General features: G+C 36.8%; 1 protein-coding gene across 1 annotated transcript in view; it reads left to right on the forward strand.

The window, feature by feature from the left end:
• The window catches only part of ADGRV1 (adhesion G protein-coupled receptor V1), a gene marked incomplete at both ends in the record, with an annotated part of 566,633 nt that overhangs the window by 145,694 nt on the left and 400,717 nt on the right, over positions 1–20,222 (forward strand). The window contains 9 exons of the mRNA XM_080707128.1: positions 240–364; positions 4,612–4,769; positions 4,868–5,014; positions 5,333–5,440; positions 7,179–7,443; positions 8,161–8,286; positions 14,153–14,375; positions 14,683–14,887; positions 19,374–19,520. Coding sequence (XP_080563254.1) covers positions 240–364; positions 4,612–4,769; positions 4,868–5,014; positions 5,333–5,440; positions 7,179–7,443; positions 8,161–8,286; positions 14,153–14,375; positions 14,683–14,887; positions 19,374–19,520 — 1,504 coding nt within the window. The remainder of the gene's footprint in view (positions 1–239; positions 365–4,611; positions 4,770–4,867; positions 5,015–5,332; positions 5,441–7,178; positions 7,444–8,160; positions 8,287–14,152; positions 14,376–14,682; positions 14,888–19,373; positions 19,521–20,222) is intronic.

Consider the following 20,222-nt stretch of genomic DNA (forward strand, 5'->3'; position numbering starts at 1 on the left):
CATCACATTGAACCTCTCTATTATTTATAATTGAAATGTACTACTAATAAAAAGCATAAAATGAATCCACAAATGACTATTTTTGAGCACCAGAAATTTGTTCTTTAGGATGGCATTCAGGTTGTGAAAATGTGGAAGTGCATTAAGTATATGCTGACAAAGTGATGTATATCTTAACTATATAGAAACTATGCTCTTTTTCTGATTTACACATTTTTATTTCATTTTTTTTCTTTTAGAGCCACCTCTCTAGACATTGAAGAAGCCAACAGGACTGTATACTTAAATGTGTCTCGTACTAATGGCCTTGATTTAGCTGTGAGTGTGCAGTGGGAGACGATATCAGAGACAGCCTTTGGCATGAGTATGTTTAGTTTCTTATAAGAACAAAATTCTATTGCTAAAAGATATTTCATGTGAAAGATATTTATTTAATTGATATTATTATTATTATTATTATTATTATTATTATTATTATTATTGCAGTACTGGGGATGGAACCAAGGAGGCATTCTACCTCTGAGCTACATGCCCAGCCCAATTTTTTGTTCTTTATTTTTTATGATGTATTTATTTATTTATTGGTGGTACTGGGGATGGAACCTAGGGGCCTTCTACCTCTGGGCTACACTCCCAGACCTATTTTATATTTTTTATTTGTAAACAGGGTTTCTTAAGCCAGCTGAGCCTGGCTTTAAACCTGCGCGATCCTCCTGTCTCAGCCTCCCAAGCACAGGGATTACAAGCCTATGCCACCACGCCTGGCTATTTTTTTTTTTTTTTTGAAACAAGGTCTCACTGAGTTGCAAAGGGCTTCACTAAGTAGCTGAGGTTTTCCAAGAACCGTGATCCTCCCAAATGCTGGGATTAAAAGCATGCACCACCATATCCAGATATGTGAAAGATTTATATTATATCAATGAGTTTTACCTTACAGATCTACTGAAAATGGAGAACAGATATCTAATTCTATTATTGTATCTGCAAACTTCTATCGAGTATCTAACATGTGCTAGGCAGGCTGCTGAGCTCATGGAGCTTAGAATTTAGGGAGTGCCAGAAATAAATGAGAGAAAGTCAATGTGTAAATGGTAATGGGTTTTCTTTTGTATTTTTGTTTGTTTTTTGGGTTTTGTGGGGTTTTTTTTGTGGTACTGGGGTTCCTGGAAACCCTTCTACCTCTGGGCTACACTCCCAGACCTATTTTATACTTTTTTTTTTTTTTTTTTGAAACAGGGTCTCTTAAGCCAGAGCGGCTGGCTTCAAACCTGCGCGATCCTCCTGTCTCCACCTCCCAAGCGCAGGGATTACAAGTTTGCGCCACCCCCCCAGCAATGCTAATGTTTTAAAGGGGACATTTTAAGTATTGAGAACATAAAAGAATGCTTCCCTGAGGTTACAGTGTTTGAACTAAGACTGAATGTTAAGTGGGAATTAATTATGCAAAGAATTGGGTTGGCAGAATTGAGAATGGGAAACCTCATGGCAAGAGACTTGAATGAAACATAAAAAGATGTATCTCAAGTGAAGAACTTGAGTGGACAGTGGACATAAACATTTTGGAGAGTATTGAGCTTGGATAGCTGGACAAGACCACATCACTGAAGAACTTGAAAACTATGTCATGGATGTCATTTTTATGCTAGAGTTAGTGGAAAACTTTTGAGTGTTTTAGGTGTGGAGGAGGGTGCTGTGGTATGATCATATTTTCAGATAGTATTCATGGTTCCATATAAGAATTGGTTGGTACAGAAGAGAAGAGGGGCTGCAGGGAGACAGTTAGAAAAACAACATGATGATAGATTAGACAGGTGATGCGTCAGGTGTGAGCTGTGGGAGAGGGAGATACCGGGGTGACTCCTAGTTTCTAGTTCATGCAGTTGGGTGAAGAGTCACTAATGAAGGAAATTCTAAAATAAGAATCAGTTATTTTGGTGAGGGAACTAAAGTCAATATGTCTAAAAATGAGGTAAGTTTGGGAAGATATTTCTTTAGATTCAAAGAAAAGTCTTTTCTAGAAGACATATTTGGGAATCTTTAACGTGTTTTATTTATTTATTTATTTATTTATTTATTTACTTACTTACTTACTTACTTATTTTGTGGTACTGAAGGTGGAACCCAGGGTCTTTTCTACCTCCGGGCTATACTCTTAGACCTATTTTTATACTTTATTTGGAAACAGGATCTCACTAAGTTCCTGAGAGCCTCACTAAGTAGCTGAGGCTGGCTTTGATCCTGTGCGATCCTCCTGTCTCAGCCTCCCAAGTGCTGGGATTATAAGCATGCGCCACCACGCCCAGCTAACATGTATTTTATATTTAAAGTTATAGAAATTAATTTAATAACCTGAAAAAGGAGATCATATATAGATAAGGGAAGAGGACTCAGAATGAACTTTTAAAAGGCTAGGGGCAGCGTATATACCTCAGAAGGGAGCTGGAAGGACTGGTAAGAAACCCAGGAGGGTTCAGGATTGCAGACATCGGAAGACTTAACATCAAGGGAGAGATCAAAAGGGCCACCTGCTGGTGAGAAATCCAATAGGATGAGAATCAAAAACAATAACCATCGTCGTTAGCAATAAAGGCTGCATTAACGACCATAGCTGAGCTATTTGTACAGAAGGATGGACACAGAATAACACTCTGACTAGAGATGAAGTACTGGATGCCTCAGAGGCACCATCTCAAAGAGTGGCTGGAAAGGTGGGACCCAGTGATGTGGTGAAGGACTCAGAGGTTGTTCTTTATTTGCTTAGTGTGGACAGACTGTACTACATTTCAATGATGGTGGACAAGGCCTAGTGGGTAGAGAAAGACTGGATATTTGTAAGAAAAAGGGGATAAAAAATAGCAGAATGGTTACCTAGAAGGGAGAAGAGGATGATATAAAAAAGGAAAGATAATGGTTTCTACTTCGGCATTCTTTCATTGTTTGGGAGCTGCTTGTGCTCTTTTCAATTACATGTGAGTGGAGATCCTTAAGTGTCAGCACTCCTGGTTCAGTCTTCATTCACTATCTTCTTAAATGATGGTAGAGAAGAATTTTTCCATCTGACAGGACCATTCCAGTCTTTTCATAAAGAAGAGGTGGAAGGAACCCTTTTAACAGATAGCAAAATAGTTGTATTTCTAGGAAAGGAAACCACTAAAAGATATTATATGTAAACACTGGCATTATACCTTATCAACCTGGTAATCAAAGATGATCAATCATCCAGGCATTGTGGTGCATGCCTGTAATCCCAGTACTTGAGAGACTGAGAGAGGTTTGCAATCTCCACAATGTAGGAAGATCCTCAACAACTTAGTGAGACCCCGTTTCCAAATAAAAAATAAAAAGGGCTTGGAGCATAGCTTGGAGATAGAATACTTTTGGGTTCAATATTTAATACCACACATTAAGATAATAAATAAATAAGATTGAGCCGGGTATATGATACATCCTTGTAATCCCAGCATTGGGGAGGCTGAGACTGGATGATCGTGGTTCGCGGACAGCCTCAGCTACTTAGCAAGGCCCTTTGCAACTCAGTAAGACCCTGTTTCAAAAATAAAAAGACTAAAAAATAGGACTGGGGGGTGTAGCTCGAAGGTACAACACCCCTGGGTTCCATCCCCAGTACAATAAATAATAATAATAATAATAATAATAATAATAATAAGCATTTATAAGGAGCTGTAGTTTCAACCTTGACATTTATTTTTTTGGTATCATGTTCAAAATATTAGTCAGAGTTTAAAAAGAGCTTGCTTTCTTTGAGAAATAATCATAATAAAAGATCATAGAAGCTTTTAAAAGAGTTGTTCCTTATTAGATGGGACTTTTCTGTCTCGGTCCCTTTTTGTAATAAAGAATTTTAGAACATGAAAATGTCATATAGCAGCCTTTTGAAAATCTTGAAAGCCTTTTGAAGTATGTGAGTTTATACTGGCAGTTTAAAAACATAAAATGTACAGTGAGAAATCATTGGAGGGGCATACTTTAAACATGATAGTAAAGGTTTTAAAAAATATTTAGCATGTTTCTATAAGGGATACTTATTACTTAAAAATTCTCAGTTATATTTTTCTATAAAAGTTAATAAAAATCATGGTTAGCATATTTCTCTTTAAAATGTATGTTTAGCGCCGGGCGTGGTGGCGCACGCTTGTAATCCCCGCGCTTGGGAGGCGGAGACAGGAGGATCACGCAGGTTCGAAGCCAGCCGTGCTGGCGTAAGAGACCCTGTTTCAAAAATATAAAATAGGTCTGGGAGTGTAGCCCGGAGGAAGAAGGGCTTCCAGGAACCCCAGTACCACCAAAAAAAAAAAAAAAAAAAAAAAAATGTATGTTTAGTATTTATTTTTAAATAAAGCTTGGGAAGTCTGTATGGATATAGAGTCTGTATAGATATAGAGTACTTTTCTTGCATTTTATATTTGTTATTTTTAGTTACTTTTTAAAAGTTCTCTAGCTTGTCTCTACACACACACACACACACACACACACACACACACACACACACACCTCATGGGAGGCTCTTCATTTCTAGTAACAGACTATTAGTTTTGCTGTAATAAATTAGAAGGGATTATATGCTGATAAATGATTATTCTTGTTTTTTAGGAGGAATGGATGTTGTCTTTTCCACATTTCAACATTTTTCGGATGAGCCAGCTTCTGCCTGGTGTTTCTTTACTTTAAAAGATTCCACATATGGTATAATGTTACAAAAGTCATCATTCACTGTTTACCGATGGCAAGGGGTTTTTATTCCAGTTGAGGTAAATATCATTTTGGGTTTTTTATAGCATACCCAATAATATATACAAGTAAAATGTGGACATATCCTGAACTACTACTATTCTTTTTCCTTTCCTAGAATTCAAATATAAAAAATCCTAAAATTTGTGAGGCCTTTAATATTGGTCTTTCCCCCTACTTTGTAATTACTCATGAAGAAAAAAATGAAAAAAAGTCTTCTGTTAACAGTGTGTATACATTCACATCTGGATTCACATTATTCCTGGTAAAAAAAAATTTTGTTTCCCTTCATAGATTGTTGTTTTATGTTAAAGAAGTTCAAATTTGTAGAAATGATCAAAAATGAAGATAAAATATGTTAATATGAAAAAGGACTTTTTGTTACAGTCGATACATACTGTAGCTAGGTATCTTTACCTAGGGATATTTTTATTTTTCTTGAAATGACACCTAGGTATGCATACATATGAATCAGAATAATTTTTAAGCCTCAAATTTTAAATACTAACATACTTTTGTATTTAGCTCATTTCTTAGTTGAAATCTTTAGATTTTTATTTCAACTCTTCTGTCTTTCTTTCAGGTACAAAGAATCATTATTTCAGAAAGTTCTCAAGTAAAATATTTTACTTCAGACAGTCAAGATTATTTAATTATTGCAAGTCAAAGAGATGATGCCAATTTAACTCAGGTTTGATGTTTTAAATGAAAATTTTCTCACTTTTTTTTTTTTGTGGTACTTAGGATGGAATCCAGGGGCATTCTACCTCCGAGCTATATCCCCAGCCCTATTTTTTATTCTTTTTTTTAAATTTTGAAACAAGGTGTCACTGAGGTGCAAAGGACCTCACTAAGTACTTGAGGCTGTTCACAAATCGTGATCCTCCAGTCTCAGCCTCCCAAATGCTGGGATTACAAGCATGAGCCACCACGCCCAGTCCCACTTTTTAAAAATAATATAATTAAAATCTGTCAGATATAGTCTAAGTTTTATATAAAAGAAAACCATAATTTGGTTGTGATAAAATAGAATGTAAATATTGATTAGTCACATTTAATTTTTAAACAGCAAAGTTATGAGTATTACATTTTCTTCCAGAGCCAGAGAAAATATAATAATAAATATGAACATTTAATTAGAATTTAATTGGGCTGGGAAACATTATAGAGATAAATCACATAACTAGAGAGATAGGATCACTAAAACTTCAGGATTAACAATGCCAAATGGGCACTTAGCATCACCCCAGAAATCTTACATGTCTCTAGTAAAAGATATCTTATTACCATAATAATATTTATTTGATAATTTTTGTCACTTACACTTCTGCATATATTTCATATCTCCTCATTTTAGATAGTGACCTTGTTCATAGGGAAGGTACTAGAAGGGAGATTACTCATTTTCTCAGCACCGAATTCAAAACCCCATTTTATTTTATTTTATTTATTTTTTATTTATTTATTTTTTTGGTGGTACTGGGGTTCCTGGAAGCCCTTCTACCTCCGGGCTACACTCCCAGACCTATTTTTACATTTTTATTTGGAAACAGGGTCTCCTAAGCCAGCACGCGCGGCTGGCTTCGAACCTGCGCGATCCTCCTGTCTCTGCCTCCCAAGCGCGGGGATTACAAGCGTGCGCCACCACGCCCGGCCAAAACCCCATTTTAAATCTGGGTCTTTTTCCTCCCACCTGCTTCAGCAGAGGATGTGTCCTGTGTAAGCCAGTCCTCTCACATGGGTGCTCCTCTTCCTTCCATTGCCGGTCCTTCTCTATGGCATTAATGGTTAAGAACTTCCCAGTTTAAAAATAAATTTCTTCCCTGATCTCATTCCCTTGAGAATTTTTCTTTTTCTTTTTTCTTTTTTTGTACTGGGGATGGAACCTCAGCTATATCACCAACCCTATTTTTTATTATTTATTTTGAAGCAAGGTCTCACTAAGTTGTAGGCCTCACTAATTAGCTGAGGCTGGCTCAGAACCTGTGATCCTCCTGTCTCAGTCTCTGAAGTACTGGGATTACAAGTGTGTGCCACCATGCCTAGCTCCCTTCTAGTTTCTTGATGTTTATTTTCCCCCCTCTGTGGTTGGGTATCTAATGACCTTATGACATCAGGATGTTTTGTATCGTTTTTCATATTTATTTCTCATGATTTTGGCTCTCTCCTACCTCTTCCAAGATGTATATTTGATGTTAGTTTCTTTTCAAATAACTTATCCTTCATTCATTCTACATGCATATAGAAATGTGTGTACACATGTACAATCACAAACACAAATAAAAAGAGGTAGGAAATGTTAGTTTTGACCCTTTCCAATTTGTAAAAGTATCCTCCTAAATAAGTAAAAGGATTAAGGAGAGTAAAACATGACTTCAGTTAAATTCTCACTAGTCACGAAGGGTCTTGTGTTTGAACACCTCCTACAGGTCTACAGATGGGATGGACAGAGCTTTGTGTTACATCAGAAACTCCCTGTCCGAGGAGTGCTGGCCATGGCCTTGTTCAACAGAGGAGGCTCCATGTTCTTAGTCATTTCCCAGGCCAATGCCAGGCTAAATGCCCTTGTACTCAGATGGTCTGGCAGTTGGTTTATTAACTTTCAAGAAGTGCTGGTCAGCGGGACAACACAAGTTGAGGCTTTGTCTTCAGGCGATGATACTTACTTAATTTTTTCCAAAAATATCTTTCTAGGTAAGAAGATAGAGTGTTTATAATACATATATAGTTATTACCAAAGTCATATAGCATTCATATTGTAGTTTTTATTAGGAGATGCTCTTGCAGTGAGTTTTTAGCTAATCTCTAGGCTATTTCTTGATGGTTAAGTTTTAGCCTTCAGTCATAAATGGATTTGGAAAAAATTAAGAATTATGTCTATAATATTGTGGTATTCTAAATGACCACATTAAAGTTATAATAAAATAAAATTGGAGGTGGAGAGGTAAAGAGAAAAGATCTATGAAGATTTTATGTTCAAAGGGAAAACATAAACTTTATATGAATATACTTGGGGTGCTATGGATAATTCACAGCATTAATATTTGATAAGACTGTTTCAAAATTTTCTCTGAATAGGAATAAGCTTTCCTGAATAGGAATATGCTTTCCTCTGTTTATTGAAATTTTCATAAATAAATTTCAATAATCCTAAAAAATGAAACATTTATCCCTGTTCTTTTTTAATATTAGATCATGGTTATTTACTGCTATGTATTCATTATTCAGCAAATGCTAAAAGATCTTTGAAGTGATTCACACTAAGCTGTATGTTTTTAAAACACATAGAATCTAGTAAAATTTGTTTCTTAAATTCAATCTAATATTTTGTTATAGTATTACTGTAAATTTTTGTCATTTTTCTTTCTCATATTTTTCCCTTAAGATTTAACTTTTATTCCACTAATGTAGGAAATCAGAATTCAATTGAAATTTTCATCTGGGAGACAGGACAGTCTTCATTCAGATATTTTCAGTCCTTGGATTTTGCTACCACTGTTAACAGAATTCATTCCTTCACACCAGCCTCAGGAATAGGTAAGGACTTTTCAAGTGCTAACCCATTCCAAGGAAGTGTGGGAAGCCAGAATGACTTCAGTCTTATTGTATCAACTAGAGTATTTTCACATTGCTTGATACTGAATATTTTAATAGAATATAAAATTGAGATCTTTACAATAATCCTTCTATAAGTTCTAGAACTTCAAAAAGATTGATGTTTTTAAAATGGACATTGTGCCGGGCGTGGTGGCACATGCTTGTAATCCCAACATTTGGGAGGCTGAGACCTGAGGATCGCGGTTCGCGGACAGCCTCAACTACTTAGTGAGGCCCTCTGCAACTCAGTGAGACCTGGTTTCAAAATAAAGAATAAAAAATAGAGCAGGGGGTGTAGCCTGGAGGTCGAATGCCCCTGAGTTCCACCCCCAGACCCACTAACTAACTAACTAAATAAATAAATATAAAAATAAAATGGACATTGTACTTAAGAAAAGTAACAATGACTAAGATATGGGGAGAAATATTAATGAAGAATAAAGATAAGATACTTCTGTGTTTGGTCTCTTGTCTAGAGTAAAATGAATACTGACATTAAATATGTATTTTTATAATATTGAAATATGCATAAGAGTATAGCAAATAATTAGAAATTTTTTGAAAGGTCACAAAATAACTGAGAAGTCTGTTGTTCTTTTTCTTTCTCTTCTTTTTTTTTTTTCGGTACTGGGGATGGAACCCAGGGGCATTCTACCTTTGAACTATATTCCAAGCCCTATTTATTATTCTTTATTTTTTGAAACAGGGTCTCACGGAGTTGCAACAGGCCTCACTAAGTAGCTGAGGCTGTCCTCGAACCACGATACTCTTGTCTCAGCCTCCCAATATTGTTCTTTCATTCTCTGACCTCGACAGAAATCCAACCTGTTTGAGAGATCAGGCGATTTTTGTCTTTCTACATCTGGATTTTCACATCTGCATCTGCATTTAGTTTATTACACTATTAACAGTTATATAGCCTCCGGAAAATTTGACTATTCACTTGTGAAAGAATGGGAATGAAGTAGACAAACCAAATTTTAGGATTATTATGAGAATAGTTTTGACCCTCACAGATTGTCTAAAAGAGTCTCAAGGATTCTTTGGGGTACCTGGACCATGCTCATCACTGTTGAGGTAGAGAAATCCTTCAGGACATTTCAAAGGCAAGTGGTAATCAAGCCGTGCTTTACAACTCTACCTAACATTGGTGAAGGTCCTGAGCCGGAGTGAGAAATTAGACATGAAGACGTTTGCGGGCAAGAGCATTTAGAAATGAAGATTCATGAGTACTTTATGACTTCAAACGTGGGATTAAAATTACCACGCCATGGTGATTGGGAGGAGAGTAGTGTTGAAATTAAGAAAAGATAAAGGGGGGATGCCTTTCGTGGGAGCTGCTTGGCTCTGGGTGCCCTTAGCTTGAGGTGATTTAGAAGAATCCGAGGGGAAAGATAACAGAAATGAATTGGGAGCAAATCAGAGGCTTAGATTTCAGAGACACTGATGTGTGGAAATCCTTTAGCTCACAAAAGTTAAAATGTACAAAGTTCATGATATTCAGAAGACTAGAGGATTTAATACAAATACAATTTTTCTCTTAGGTACCCAACTGCTGCTTTTGCTCTTAGGCATTGTGGCCTTAGGCACTGTCACTGTAGGTCACCTCACCCACTGACCAGGAGTGGCAATTATTTACTTCTCAATTTTCATGGATTTTAAGTCTCATTTCACTTGTTTCTGTGTTTCCTACATCTTCCTCTGCAGTCTGGTATTCATCCACATTATCCTAGACCTCGCCGTTCCATATCAGACCATCATGTGGCTTTTCCGCCTCTGCACCGCCTTCCTTCTGCCTCAGAGCTCTGTGCTGTGTCTGTTCATCATTAGCCCCCCTTACGCAACCTCTTCTCACTGTCCACACGCTGAGCAAGGCCATGCACTGTGACGCTATCCCATGATATGCAACCTACTTTCCTATTCATTCAACTGTTGGTTTCCTGAATATATTATGTGTCTTTGATCATGTATTTGTTTAGTTTTTCTACTTGTCTTTTAAGTTGTTTCTTTTTAATTTTTGCGTCTTACATATTTCAAGTTATCAAATGGATTTCAAAGTGATTAACTGTGTCTACTTGAGCCACTTATTATTATTCAAACTAGTTTTCTAAGAAATGTTTCTAAGGATGAAGTATGCTGCCTGGATTGGCCATTAATTAAAGTTATAAAATTCCTTTTAAAGATATTTAAAAAATATAATATGCATACTTTCTAAAAGAATTTGTGGGAGAAAAATCTGCCAGAGGTTTATTAAGGGAACCTATTGTGAGGTCTCTTTATTTTCTTTGTTTCTGTGACTTAAGGTTGTAGAAGTATGAAAAGATTATAGGTAATTATTTAGAATGGCTTATTATAGATCCCCTGAAAGCTGAAATTATGCATTAAGGAATGTTCAAGGACTCTTTTATTTTGAATGTGTCAAATATTTTATTAAAAATATTAGATTGGCTCCATGACTATGAAGATCACATATTTTATTCTGATTAATGACTTGATAGAGATTACTGGGTGGTGACTGCATTTTTTAAATGGAAGAGGAAGAATGAATATAACAAAGACTTGCAAGGACACATAAACTTATCTTCCCTTTGCCCTTCTCTTCTTTATTAGTTAATAGGTATTTTTACATGCCAATTATGTGCCAAGCATAGTGATTGACCCTGGAGAAACAAGGACAAGCAAAATCATATATAATCTGTCCCTGTCTTGAAGTTTAACATGTAGTAGGAAAAAGAGTCATTATATATAGCACACAAGTATTTTTAGCTATAAACAGATAAAGGAAGGGAAAAAAATACTGCTTCAATACTAAGTGGAGGGCACTTGACATGGTCTAAGGAGATGCCCAGGAAGCTTTCTTAAGGAAGAATCATTTATTTAAGAACTTTAGGGACCAGGCGTGGTGGCGCACGCTTGTAATTCCCGCGCTTGGGAGGCAGAGACAGGAGGATCATGCAGGTTCGAAGCCAGCCGCGTGCGCTGGCTTAGGAGACCCTGTTTCCAAATAAAAATGTAAAAATAGGTCTGGGAGTGTAGCCCGGAGGTAGAAGGGCTTCCAGAAACCCCAGTACCACAAAAAAAAAAAAAAAAAAAAAAGAACTCTAGGTTGAGTGGGAGTTAATGAGGGAAAGTTGAACCTGAGCTGGGCTCTCGACAAAAGAAACAGCGAGGGCAAAGAGGTCAGGGGTAGCAGTGAGTATGTGCTTCTAGGGAAGGCCCAGGAAGGCAAGTGTAGTCTAAATACAGGAGTGAGGGAACTGTGGTTCAGGAGTAACCAAGATTAATCAGGTGCGTCAATTGGGATTTATGGATTATGATATTCATCATAAGAGTATTGGAATGTACTTTATGAGGAAGAGATTTAGGATTTTTTTCTTCATAAATTCTCTGGTCCACTTTCATGCTCTTGAATGGTATAAATGTTAACTTTGTGAGAAAATACTTTCTGCATATGTATATAGTTGGTTCTTGATTTACAATGCTTCAACTGAGGATTTTTCAACTTTTGACTTTACGATGGTACAAAAAAGTGATGTACATGCAGTGAAAACCATACTTTAGATTTTTAATTTTGACCTTTCCCTAGGCTAGTGATATGCAGTATGATGCTCCCTTACAGTGCTGGGTGGTAGTAGTGAATGCACCTCTTAGGCAGCCACATGGTCACTAGGGTAAACAACTCTGACTTATTGTAAGCAACAAATTACATGAGACATTCAACACTTGATGATAGAGTTGGCTCTGTTCTAGATGATTTTTGCCTATCTGTAGACTAATATAACTGTACTGAGTACATTTAGAGTAGGCTAGGCTAAGCTGTGATGTTCGATAGGTTGAATAAGAATGCATTCTGATGTGTTGTTTTCAACTTGTTATGGGTTTATCAGGACTTAACCCCATTGTGAGCCAACATGCAGATTTGAGCTCCCTCATATTTTTCTTTTACCTGGCATGTCTGATTAGCAATCTGTTTTCAGTTTAGACAAATCAGATTAAGCATAAACAAATAGGGTTTATGCTCTATTATTTTATATGTCCTATTATAACGAATAGGGTTATCTCTAAGATGTAAGCAGTGAGGCTCAGATCACTCTAGTTTGATCTTGGTTGAGACTATAAATCGGCTAATTTTGAGGGACAGCTAATGCATCTGAGTTTGTTCTCGTCTCAGTGTCTCCAGTTTCACAAAACTTTATGCAAATATATGATCATTAAACCATTTAAGTGTGTTAATGCTTTTCTGGGTGATCTTTAATATTTATGCAACATTTACTATGCTTCAACAGTATTTAAATTAATTGCTATAAGAAAACATGCTTCTTGATATGGAAGCATAAGAACATGGGTTTTCCCATTGTTCCCCCATAACCTATGATCTAATATTATAGAAGACATTTATGCTTCCCAGCTTTGTGTGCTATTTTAATAACATAGTTGGTCTTATTTGGTATTTCAGTGCATTTCTCTAAGAGCTAGAATTTTGCATATTTTGCTAGGGTTTCTCATCCCCTCCCATGTTTTAAAAGTCTGAAGATTGTTTAACAACATATTAAGCCCTCCCTTTTTCCCTTGTGTAGATGCAAATATATGCCATTGCTTTGAACTTAATAAAAGCATGATTTCCTGATAACATTTCAAAAAGAATTAGCAGAATATTTTTCAAGTGATACATTTATTCATGTCCTTTGACTTAATTAATTGCCTTGAATATTTTATCAAGTAAAAATAAGGAGAATTCTGTTTCTTCTTAATATTGAATAATTAAATATAAAATAACTACATATATAGAATTATTAAATATATCTTAAGGATCAACCCTATAGATTATTATTATATATGCATTAAGATAATAGCTTGAATGATAGGTAGCAACATAAAAATTATACTATATATAGAATAAGATCATTAATTTGCATTTTTAAAATGTTTATACTGTTTATAACTGCTAATTATATATTCATATGGATGATGACTAAGGAAGAAAATACAAAAATGAAATATTTAGTGATGGGATAATGTATGTTTTTCACTTTAAAAGAATTTATTTTAAAAACAGAAACTTAACAGTTGCTAGAATAAAACCTAGAACCAACTCTCCAATAAGCAAAAAGAAAAGGAAAACAATGAATAGTCTGAAGAGAAAGCCTACAGCATGAGAAAAAATTTTGCCAGCTTCTCCTTTGATAGTTAATATCTAGAATAAATAAAGAACTCAGAAAAGTTAATGCCATATGAGAGAAAATATATGACCTTTGACTTTCTGAGACTGGCTGATGTCAACTAGGATTATATTCTCTAGCTACATTCATTTTATTGCAAATGACATAATTTTGTTCTTCATTGCTGAATAAAACTCTAAGGTGTGTATACACTACATGTTCTTTATCCATGCATCAGGTGACAGAGTGGGGCCCAGGGAGAGACGTGGAGGGAAACACACCAAGATATGTGTGTGTGTAAGAATGGATCCCTTTGACTCTCACTCTGATGTGTAACTTCAATGCACCATTAACATTATCAAAAAGATATTGAGATGAATTCAAGTGTCCACAATTTATTTGGGTTTTATCAGCCAGCATTTTTTTTCTTAAATACTTGTGGGTACATTGTCAAGCTGCCCTGACCATTTCACAGCACTCAAAAATTATTCATATTCAATTATTTTAGGAATAAATTTTATTTGCTTACTTTGAAACTCAAAATGGAATTTTCAGAGTTGGGAAGGTTTTGCTTTGGAACTGGTGGGGCAAGTGTGTGTGTCCTCATTTTAGCTTCATTCCTTTTGCCCTTTCATTCCTTCTTGCAGTTCATGTCCTTCTAATTGGCCAAGAAGTGTCTGCTCTTTACTGCTGGGATTCAGAACTGAATCAATTCTCTTTTGTTCTGGAAGCACCTTCTGCTTCAGATGCAACTTCTGTTACAGTAAAGTCCCTCAATGCAAGCAAGAATTTAATTGCTGTAGCAGGAGCTACCCATTCACATATGTATGAGCTGGCCTACATCTCCAGCCAGTCCGACTTTATTCCCAGGTAGGCTCAATATTTTATACTCACCACAATTTTGTATGCCATAAAATTTCCAAGTCTTAGTGACTAAAAAAAATATATATATATAAGAGCTATTTATTAAGCATAAATATGGATATTATCATTATTTCTAATAACTATTTTACCAAGTTCATTAATATTATATGAATACTTTGAATTAAAATCTTACTTGTAAAATATTATTATTCTAAAACTTTAATATTACTCAGTGTTATGAGAGTTTTGTGACTCATCTATGTATGTAATTTAAGTTGTCATTGACTTATTTTATGTATGCATCTTTTGCTAGTTCAGGTGAACTGATATTTGAACCTGGTGACCGAGAAGCTACAATAGCAGTTAATATCCTTGATGACGTAGTTCCAGAAGAAGAGGAATCCTTCAAAGTCCAGCTTAAACATCCCACAGGTGGAGCAGAGATTGGTATTAACGGTTATGTGAAAATAACTATTCTGTCTAATGATGATGCCTATGGAGTCATAGCATTTGCTCAGGTAATGATACCAAAGTTTCCACATTGAAGGGTCAGCATGACCTATTCATTCTGTTTATACGTTGACTCTTAGCTGCACTTTGAGTCTTACTGGGTGTATCTTCAGCCTTTCTTCCTCCCCTTCCACCACTTTACCCCTGCTCTGCATCCTAAAGTGAATTGTACTGACACCTGGCTCTCTGAGTCAACTTGTTCTAAACTCTTTTGTTTCCTTTTGCACTTATTCTTTTTATAGAATTGAATCTGAAATGTTATTAGTTGGCCTTGGGCCAGATTCTGACTCTGCTGTTAGCCTTTTAACCAGAAGACAAAAATGAGATAGATTCTGAATACAGCTACACTGGGTGTTGGGTCACACATGTCATCTTCAAATATGTTACTGTGAGGGGAGGAAGAAGAGGGGTTACTATGTGAACTGCACACAAGCAGAGGCCTTTCCTTGAAGAAAGTTCTGACTTCATATTCTTCACCACTGAGCAAAAGAACAGCCATTCAAATTACATCATTTATTTTTATTTGCAAAGTGTATTCTGACTTAATAGCTACTGTCATATCTGCAGCTATCATGTATCTTTCTCTGAAGTCTTCTGCACGTAAGGAGAAGCTAAATCAAATAGACTTTAAAGATGTTAAGAGCATGTCACAGAGAAGGTGGACTTTTGGACACTGTGCAGTGTCGCTGTGGCTCAGGGCTTTTCCATTGCTCTTCTTTGTCGGTACAAAGCTGATACTTCATTGGGTTGTTTGAAAAGTGATGCTATTGTTATGGTTACCAATTTCTACTCATGTCCTGTTAGGGGCAAAGGTATGCTTTATGTGACTTTGCAATTAACAGAGAAGATGCTTAAAAATAAAGATTTTAGCTTTTATTAGAAAGCTTTTTAGCTCTCATTGGCCAGAACTAAGTAAGAAGCTGAAACATTTGATCATTTATTCATTCATGCAACAGACATTTAATAAGCATCTACTATGTTCCAGATGCTGTATCAGATGCAAAAGATATATCAGAGAATGAAAGAATAAAAACCTCTTTCCTCATAATCCTTAAATCCTAAAGGGAAAGGAGGAGATAGAAAATAAGTAAAAACATAAGAGGTACCATATCTGATGGTGATAAGTTCTTTATAGAACAACACCTGGCAGGGAAGGCAGGTAGAAAATGCAAGGAGAGGTGGGAAAATTTAAAAATGAGATCAAAGAAGGGGTGCATGAAGTAAATGGCAGAAGGGCAAGGGCCTGTAGGGGATGAGAAAGTTGTAGCACATCTGGGTTAGGTAATTAAGACAGGGCCCATAGGCAAGGGCAGAGGCCAGCTGTGAGGCCTTGCCCACCTGGAGCAACACACAGGCCCCTGGGGCTGAAGTCAAGGCTCAACGGGAGACAAAGTCCAAGAAGTTAAAGCCCAGGCCTTGTGTTAGGGATCCCTATGAGTCCTGCAGGTCAGCCTCTCACTAGGAGTGCTATGGACTCAGAGTGTGGTCATACTCATGGCTATGATATTGTCGTAGCAAAAGATACAAACAAAAGCATCTAAAGGGAAACTCCTGTGGGTAAAGTCCCGTAGAAACCAGATACCAACTTCTAAGAGTCTTTCCCCAGAGCAGTCATGTGGGACATACTTAGTTCCTGTGAGTTGTTACAACACATGTGAAATTTTGCCAACTAGCCAGCCACTAAAGGCTCAGTGCCCAGGGTTTTAATTGGTGATTGATAAGCACCCTTTGCCTGTTATCAAAATTTTGGACTCCCAGAAGGGAAGCAAATGTTAGGATGAACCACACAATTTGGATAAAGAGTTTAGGCATAGGGAGCTACTTATCAGTTCTAGGAATGGCAGGAACCCTCTTGAAATTCAAGTTCCCAGAGGCTAGCTGAGAGCTGGTCTTGTGAGCAGGCATTTTAAAGGAAAGTCATGAGGCCTGCCATGTCGGTACTTTCCTGCATAGGCCCTTAGCATTGCAATGAATTTGGCCTCTGGGGAAATGTGGACGCTTTGGAGGGGTTGGAGTAGAAGATGGGGTGTTACCTGATTCAACTCTAAAAAAGAACACGCTGGTTATAACACTGAGAACATATCGTAAGTGGGAAAGAACAGTGTTAGACAGTTAGGAGACTACTATAGTAATTTAGCAATGCGCTCAAGAGTTATAGGCAGCATGAATTGACCTTTCCGTGGCATATGGACACCTAAGTGTGGGAAGAACAGGTTTAGGGGTTTAAGACAAGGTGTGTGGGATACACTGGTGCTCACAAGTCCACAGCCAATTGCTTGTGAGGGACAGATCATGATGTTACCTAGTCTGGAGCTAAGTTCTAGTCTGCTTCTAACGAGACTGCATAGAAATACAATGTGAGCTGTTTATATAATCTTAGATTTTCTAGTTGACATATTTAAAACAAAATGAAGAAGAAAGCAGGCAAAATTAATTTAATATTATGTTTCATTTAACTTAATATGTCTAGAAAATTCTCATTTCAACATACAATAATCTGTTTCATAGCTGTATTGCTGTCTCTTAAAAGTGACTGGTACACACTTGGGGCTTAGTGTGAGCCTGTTTTGCAGGCGAGGGAAGTGTAGGACGTTTGACAAGTATGTAGGGCAGGGCTGGGTTCCTGGGGTGAGAAGTGACTTGCTCTGAGATTCTGTCCCACCTCATTTAGAAGCCTCGCTGTGGATGGAGAGCATATCCCATTCCTCAGCTGTGCAGGCAGGAGATTTTGCTTTAGGAAGCTGCTTCCAAAATTGTTCTAGACACATCAAATCCCTTTGGCTTCTGCTTGGTCAATGGATAGTGTCCTGGGTTCTGTTAGTCCATTCAGTGGAATTCCTCCATACAGATCTTTGTGTCTGGACAGCCTTTTTCCAAGATAAAATTTAATAGAGGATGAGATTTTTTTAATTTTTAATTTTTATTTTATTGGTACACTATAGTTTCACATTATAATATGGATCATACTGACAATGGCATACATTCACACAGTATTTGGTACCCTCCTCCAGAGGATGAGATTTTTAAAAATATTTTGTGGTTGTGGGAAACTCATGTTTTACTTACCCTCATTAATGAAGGGCATGGCTCCAGAGAGAGGCATTTTTGCTAAAGACAGTGTTTTCCTGAATAAATTATATGCATTTTTAAAATCAAGGCCTTTTCCTAGGAATGTTTGATTGCCTTGAGCAAGATTTTATTACCATATAACATCTGTAACAATATATTAAAATGCTATGTAAAATACCCCTAAAAGATAGGATCTTTACTCAAATTAGCATTCTAAATAGGAGCTTTCATAAGCTTTAAGAAATTAATAGGAGATTTGCTTTTCAGATTACCATAGCAAAAATACATGAAAAGTCTTGCTGGAAAGATAAAAAAAATTATACTCCATAGTTTTGCCTTATTACCTACTGAGAAACCAAGGATGTCATAGGAAGGGATTATCTAAAATATTCATTTGAAGGAAAAGTTTATTAAATGGCTGGCAAATTATATTGTTATGCATGGGTTCAGAGAAGAATGTTAAGGTCACACAGATACGCGAATTAATTTGCAGCAAAGATAAAAGGCTATGAAACATAGGTGAGAAGAAAAGAATTTTAACATAAGGTGAAGGGCTAATCCTGGCTAGAAAAGGCCCAGGATCTAAAAGCAAAACACCATCTGTGGTAACAGGTAAATTTATAGTAACATTTCAGGGGATATGAATTGAAGAAGACATCCACAATTGGTCAGAAAGAGCATCCTAATTGTTTTATGGCATTATTATACTGGGATGGGATGTGAAAGACCAGAGAGGATGTAGGTTCAGCCATTATTTTATTAATAGAAAAAGGGGAGATACCAAGTCAAATTTCCAGTCCTTACACAGGAGGAAAAGGGGGGAAATATTTCCCTGCTATTTTGCCACACATGCTACAAGTATCACCTTTTTTTCTTTTCTTTTCTTTTCTTTTTTTTTTTTTTTTTCGGTACTGGGCATGGGACCCGGGGGCATTCTACCTCTGAGCTACACCCCCAGTCCTTTTTTTGATTCTTTACTTTTAAAACAGGGTCTCACTGAGTTGCAAAGGGCCTAAGTAGCTGAGGCTGGCCTCAAACCTTCGCAATCCTCCTGTCTCAGCCTCCCAAATGCTGGGATTACAAGCGCCAGTATCACTTTTTTTTTTTTTTTTAAAAGTATATGCTAAGTACAAGTGCATTATATGTTCACTCAACAAAATTTGAAAAATATAGAAATGGGAGATAAAATTAAGCACAACCATATATAAAAGTTAACATTTCATTTTTGTTGACATTTGTATATTAATCCTTTAAATATGCATGTTTTCAAATGAGCTCATGGTCACCACTTTCTAACTGTTGTTTTTCCCTTACTGTTGCATGTTGCTTCCTACTGAGGAGGTTATAAATGGATAATAACATGAAATTAAAAAAATCTGTTTGTCATTTTAAGAAACCCTTTCTGGCTTTCTGTGTATTTTTCAGAATTCATTATATAGACAAGTGGAAGAAATGGAGCGAGATAGCCTAGTAACTTTGAATGTGGAGCGCTTCAAAGGGACATACCGCCGTGTCACGGTGGCATGGGAAGCTGACGGAAGCATTAGTGATATATTTCCTACCTCTGGAGTGGTATGTAACTTACAGAATTACAGGGAGACGCGTTTAGATTGTGGTTTCTATGGATGCGTGGGCCCAAACGCTGCCCTCTGGGTAACGTGTTTGGTTTCACCATGTCAACAATGGATTCCTACCAATCACTGTAGAGAAGGGTGAATTTAAGGTTAGTTTTATTGTCATGCTTATTGTTTCATTTTTTCAATAACAACCAAAATTATCTGTAAAAAAAAAAAAAGGTTATCCCTTTTGAAGTTCAATATATCAGGCAAACTGTGAGTGTATTAAATTGCCAAAAAGATAAAACTAACCTAACTGGGGATGGAAACATTTTGTCAAAATTTAGGTAAAATGGAAGTGGTGAGCAGGGGACACGTCTGTTTACTAGCCAGTCTCCCGGGAAGATGGGCCGGTGCTGGACATTGATATGGGCTGGGTTTCTTGTAAACACACTGGGTGAGTTGCATCCATAAGGAAGTGGGGAAAGCAAGAATGTGCGGAGGGAGAAGCGGATCCTCAGACAACTGCAATTCAGGCTGTTCCTGTAAGAGAGTTCTGCAGCCAGTGTGGTCTTTTGGAGTGAGTCCAGCTGTAGGGCTGAGCCGCTGCTGGCATTCCCATTTAGGTAGTTCTTTACTTCTAGCCACCTGTTAAGGTGAGTATTACCTTGGGTGAGACCATTTGCTGTAGCTCAGGACCATCTTCTGGCCCTCTGAA

Source organism: Muscardinus avellanarius (assembly GCF_963383645.1).
Source record: "Muscardinus avellanarius genome assembly, chromosome: 1".
Lineage (NCBI taxonomy): Eukaryota > Metazoa > Chordata > Mammalia > Rodentia > Gliridae > Muscardinus > Muscardinus avellanarius.